The 5,598-nt window shown below is 44.2% G+C and overlaps 1 protein-coding gene across 2 annotated transcripts; it reads right to left on the reverse strand.

The window, feature by feature from the left end:
• Positions 1-241: 241 nt before the first annotated feature.
• Positions 242-1,520, reverse strand: LOC129602382 (uncharacterized). Of its 2 annotated transcripts, none has more exons than XM_055501384.1 (2): positions 936-1,520; positions 242-729 (listed from the first exon to the last, which is right to left on the reverse strand). In XM_055501384.1, the coding sequence occupies exons 1-2, from the start codon at positions 1,272-1,274 to the stop codon at positions 709-711; spliced, it is 360 nt and encodes a 119-aa protein (XP_055357359.1). In that variant the 5' UTR covers positions 1,275-1,520; the 3' UTR covers positions 242-708. The 2 variants fall into 2 exon arrangements, with proteins under 2 accessions (XP_055357359.1, XP_055357358.1); XM_055501383.1 differs by having other exon boundaries at positions 251-732; positions 936-1,510.
• Between the last annotated feature and the right edge of the window lie 4,078 nt (positions 1,521-5,598).

A 5,598-nucleotide genomic window follows, 5' to 3' on the forward strand; every position in this document is an offset into this window, starting at 1 on the left:
ACACGGCCATCAGATAGCGAAAAGGTGTTACTATGATATCTTTTCCGTTTTTACATTACTTACTGTTAGGATTTTTAGTCATTTTTTACGTTTCTCAGGTTTTCTTATTCTGTCTTAGGTTGTCTTATAGTGTCCTTAGTCCACTTGTCGTCAGAAAATTGTTGTTGCATGAGACCGTTGCATAACAATATTCGATCATTGATTAATTTTGTCGTTTGACTTTTCAGCAAATCATCGGGTTAGGATTTTGTATATCAACATATTATTATATCAACATATTATAGTCTACAGCAAGCTGTCGGTCAACAAGACATTGTTAAACAAATAAATCCATCTGTGTGTCCATGCTTGTCCATGCTAAAGCTGTCCATGCTAAAGCGCAACTACGAGCTAAAGCTCGTAACTGCAGAACATTTGGATAAATAGAACACCTAAAATGTGTATAAAGAAGTACCACTACGATAAGCAATACCAGCTCCATTTCTATTACTGCTACCAGTAACAGTAACATCAAGAAGAATTACCCTGAGACAGAGTGAGCAGGGATAAAAATATAATAAAGCGCACCTTTTTTGTTAGTTGCCATTTTTAAGCTGCAGCAGTCAAAGAAAGCGTGAGCATGCAGTAAGTGCCCAATATCGATTAGCGCGTTCGTTATGGCCACGATGTCGGTGCAGTCCGTTAGCCAAGTAGTCGGTCGAGCCTCCATTAGACCGGTTCCTTAAGGATCTTCTGAAAGGTTACCCTGATTAGTACACGAACAGCTAACTGGATATCGCAGTATTACTAACCGCACGCTTGACATATTGTACGATTTACATAATTACAGTGCACTGGCAGTAAGTCTATATATGAGTATTTATAAAAATAAAAATGGATAAAATAAAGGAATTAGGTAAAAATTAATGTTTTGGTAATATAACGGACAACATTACCTTGGCGAGAAGCAGCGCTGCGGAATCGTGCTCGATTCCAACGCGGCCGTCCGCGCCCGCGACCATCCAGGTCACTTCGGCTTCCAATCGGGCCAGTCGGCTCTGCGTTTGTTCGATCAAGTTTTGCTGCTTATAAAGAACCAACACGAGGCAGACGAGGGCCACGGTCATCAGTGCATCCACCACGGTCGACAGGCTCAGCACCACGGTTAAGCATGTCAGTCTAGTCACCGCACACTCGCAAAAATGCCCGACATATTCCCATATAGCGGGGCTGCCAAACGTGCCGTGGACAGCCTCCCAGCCATATTCCGCTGGCTGCACCGTAGTGAAATTCATTATCCTTATTTAACCCGATTAACAATAACGAACTGCGAAGCTGGGTGAAATGCCAAGTTAGTTTGAACCAAATCAACAAACAGTGTGCAACAAGAACACATCCGCTGCGCTTAAACCACCAGCACTGAATGCAGACCGAGAAGCTGCGCTTGTTTACACATGGTAAGCGTTTCAACGAACCATCTATTTTTCCAGGCCTAATCATGTCATGCCATCACGCCAAGGCTGGTGCTTATAAACGGCAGCCGAGAGGCGCGAGACGGTTAAAATTTCAGGGACGTACTCCCGTCTGTTCGCTCCGTATCTCTCTGACTGCTAAATATACATACATTTCTTCCTTAATGCAAACGGAGAAATAACTTCGCAAAAAACAGAGTCAGCTGTCTGCATTTCCGGTTTCTGGCAGTGACAGCTAAGAGCCGGCTCGAGTACATGTGTATAATAATAAATCATAAGGCAGAAACGCAAAATGCCATCTTCCACAAAGTACTGTCAGTGCAGATTTCTGAATGGCATCTTTTTTTCATAGACGTTCATAATTTCTTGCTGAAAACGTTATCTGCAACCGCGCCTCCATCAAAATGTGTACTCGTACTTATTTGTAATGCACCATTATTATGCCCACTAGCTACTGTAGTGCGATAATACTCGTACTAATAACTTACAAGAAACAGCCTCGGCTTCGCCTCCGCGTTTCTTGGTTCTAAACTCCTTGGCCGGTTTACGGATTGTTAACTTAGAACGGATAAATCTGAAGAGCCCGATCACAAAAATTTTATAAAAAAATGGATGTTTTGGTTTCGTGCAGTCGAACGCAGTTACTTTGACTTTACAGATCATTATTGTATTTTAGTACAGTTTATATGGATTGCTTAATAATTATTAAAGTGCCTTGAACTTCAGACTGCGTTAGTTCATGGTCAATGTTTCGTTTGCGGTATGAAATTCATTTCCTTGCATACCTACTCGTAGAATTCCGAAGATATTTAGTGCAGTAGCTACTTTTGTTAATTAAACGGAAGCCAGTGCTGCTGTAAAACTAGCAAGGTAAATCTGCGTTGCTGATGCTGTGCATTCATAGTACTGAGTACGTGAAATGTTTCCGCCCATAATCTCTATGCTGTTTTGAGAGGGTCAGTGAATAAGCCCGCTGTCGACGAGTGTATCGGACTTCCGAGCCTCTTGCGGACAGCGATGTTAACACACTGTTCACTGAACACACTGAGTTACTTGCCTACCTCCCACAGAATAAGAACGCCTCCAGTAATGACAGGAGGGGATTAGGTATTTTAGAAAACAGAAGAAAGTAAGAAAGTCAATCCACTAAGTTTAGAAATCTTCTCAAACTGAAAACTGCAAAAACAATGCCGCTGAAACAATAGTCTTCAAATGAACATAACATCATCAGCAATATAAAAATAATCGTTCGTTTTCGCAAACTTTCAAACAAACAAATAATTATCCTAACTTGACCTAAAATCGATTCAAACACTGACACCAGTGACAACTGGTAGAAAACCGGAGTAGGCGAAATAAGAAACACGTGGTATTCAAGAATGAATAATTTACGCTTTGAAGCATGCGTCTAGGGCTGCAATGGTAACGTTAGTCAAAGCAGAAATATCCAGCTGACGGAGATCCATAGTCTCCCAGCGTTGCATATCACCAGGGCCCGAACTGTTGAACCTGAAAATCCAAACCAGTGTCAGATCCGAATCAGCATTTAAAGGGTGAAATATATGTTATGTTCCTGAAACCGGCAACAAAAGGAGAACAATTCCTATGATATGAACGCAGAACAATTCCTATCAAAAATAAGCGAAAACGCTTTGCACTGAATGATCACAACTTTACAGGATAGCCTGAGGCTATTCCATTTCACTGTGAAGCGGCGTTTCGTAAAGTACGATTCTATAAGCGAATCGTGGGTTAAAACACCTGATCTGATGATTACGAAAGGGCACTTACAGCTGCAGGAAAATGCGGATGCCGGTCCATTCATCCGGGTAGACTAGCGTCTGCACCCAGCGGGCATATATCGCCCTGACCTTCTGCACCGCGCGCTGACTAACTGCCGGACAATTGGCGTTTGCGGCTGCCAAAAAGACTCGCCACTGTTCAGCCGGCGTTTCTTGAGAGGTAAAGCGCAACAGCGGATTGATCAAGTCAAGCTCAGCAACAGGGTCCTTGGGTCTAAGCTTTTCTTTCTCTGACATGGGCAGCGCTGATTCCGCATCAAAGCACAGTATTTGTTCCGCCGCACCCACGATGCCTTCCGTCGCTGTAAAGTCGATCAGCACCAGTTTCTCGCACACCGACATCAAGTCAGATAGCGAAATGCACTCGAAGGTATTATTGTGGGGATTGCGACGGGGAGCCAAAAATGAACCAAACGCTCCGTCCGCGCAATCACGGCCGTTCTTTATTACGAGCAAAGGGAGGCGAATACCTCTGGTTTCAAATACTGTTTCCACCGACCACAGTCTTGTTAAGAGGTCAGTCAAGAAGTGAAAATGCTGTCGATCTTCGGTTAGCGTCATCGAATAGATATCTTGAGGATGTAAGCCTTCCAACATGGTTACCAATCTGTACATGAGATAGTGGCTGTAATCAGATGTTAACTCGTCATCCTTTGGTTGTCTATCGCAAGTTGCGCACAGATCGAAAAGGATGTTACGGTTGGTGGCATATGTGCGGGAAAGTAGCCTCCACAACATGCACACTCTAGAAAACCGAAATGCACTGGTCACCGACACTGTGGTAGATATTTGTATTGTATATTCCAGTAACCATAACTACAGCTTAGGACAAAAAAGACGCATAATCCCCACCCACAGCATTCCGAACGCATGCGGCGCAGTACGCTGCACGATTCAGCTAACATATCGGGTTATCGTACAAGTGCACTTGCCACATGCGTACGGATATCTGGGTATGGGGTTATGCGTCTTTTTAGTCCTAAGCTGTATCTGTATTCTGTATCGTATCAGGTGTCTCGCGCATACGTTAATTCCTTCACATATCAACTTTAATTTCTACTGTTGCTCATATTAATGCAATTTTGGCTTTGTTATAATTATATTTCAGCATTGGGCACCGGCTACTGTTAAAAACCTATCCTACTCGTATAATGTCGGTCCAATTTAAAAGGTTTGTGTGTCTTAATTAATCTGTCATGTACGGCGGACTTGCCTGTTGGCGCGCAACTGGGACTCCACATCCAGACTGAACAGAATGCATGCCAAGATCGAATGCGGAAGGTCACTGATCGCTATTTCTTCCATACCTGCGCGGAATACTGCGACGTTGACCTTATTGGAAACATGTTCGTTACATGATTTTATACAACAATCGTTAAACATCTGCTATTGTAAATGTGGGTGGGTTATCACATTCAACCATATGTATCTGGCCGCTCAGATACGCACTCAGCAGCCAAAAACCGGTAAAATTATTATAAACAGTAAGCACTGAAATCGCAACAACACATGCTCACCATGTTCATTCCTATCCCACGGCGTCGCGCGTAGGGCAACATGGTGTCCCGCTGCTATCCAAGTTATGTAGTTATTGCAGGCTTCCTCTAGGGAATTTTCACTCCAGAACATACTGCGACCGGCTGCGTCACCGTGCATTTCCGCGCAGACGAAGGTCACCGTATCAACATCAAATCGCGCAAATACACGAACACCCACATCGATGAAATAATTCTTCTGGTGCGGTCCTTCACAGGTGAACTCCATCTCATCCAAATAAACTCCCGTTCGAGTGTAAAATCGACAGTTCGAAGAACATTCATCATACCCTTCGCGTGGTGCTAGCTGGCATGTGCGTACCAGAAACATAGGTATGAAATCCGTGTCAGCCAACAAATTCGCGTTGGGGAACCTGATGAAATGCTTTTTGTACAGAAACCCGCTAGGGTGCCCGCTAGGTTGTCCGAAGCCCTGATCTTCTTCCAGCGTTGGTAATGTCTCTACGACCAGATTCCGGTGCACGATATGGCAGCTCAAAGTCTGTGGATTCTTCCCGGCTGGACTGTGATCATCCATGCGTACAACGAAGAACATATCGCCAACCTCCTTAATTACAGTGCCGGGTTGGAAAACCATCGGCCCACTACACGCAGACCGCAGCGCAACTTGTACAGTGGAGCCTCGATGTCCAAAGATATCTTAGATGTAATGGTGAGGCCACATACAGCTTGCATGAATCCACTGGGCGCTGACTGTGGCAGCATCGAAGTCAACGAAGAACTTATCGCCGTCAATGTCCTGAACGTATCCCAACCACCACTGGCCGGTGTCACGCTGTACCATTACTG

The sequence above is a fragment of the Paramacrobiotus metropolitanus genome, unplaced genomic scaffold, assembly GCF_019649055.1.
Source record: "Paramacrobiotus metropolitanus isolate TYO unplaced genomic scaffold, Prichtersi_v1.0 Parri_scaffold0000427, whole genome shotgun sequence".
Taxonomy (NCBI): domain Eukaryota; kingdom Metazoa; phylum Tardigrada; class Eutardigrada; order Parachela; family Macrobiotidae; genus Paramacrobiotus; species Paramacrobiotus metropolitanus.

Coding starts and splice junctions, on each gene's coding strand:
- LOC129602382 (XM_055501383.1), bottom strand. CDS start 1,274: ATGAATTTCACTACGGTGCAGCCAGCGGAATATGGCTGGGAGGCTGTC. Junction 733..935: donor CAGCGCTGCTTCTCGCCAAG/GTAATGTTGTCC, acceptor GTAACCTTTCAG/AAGATCCTTAAGGAACCGGT.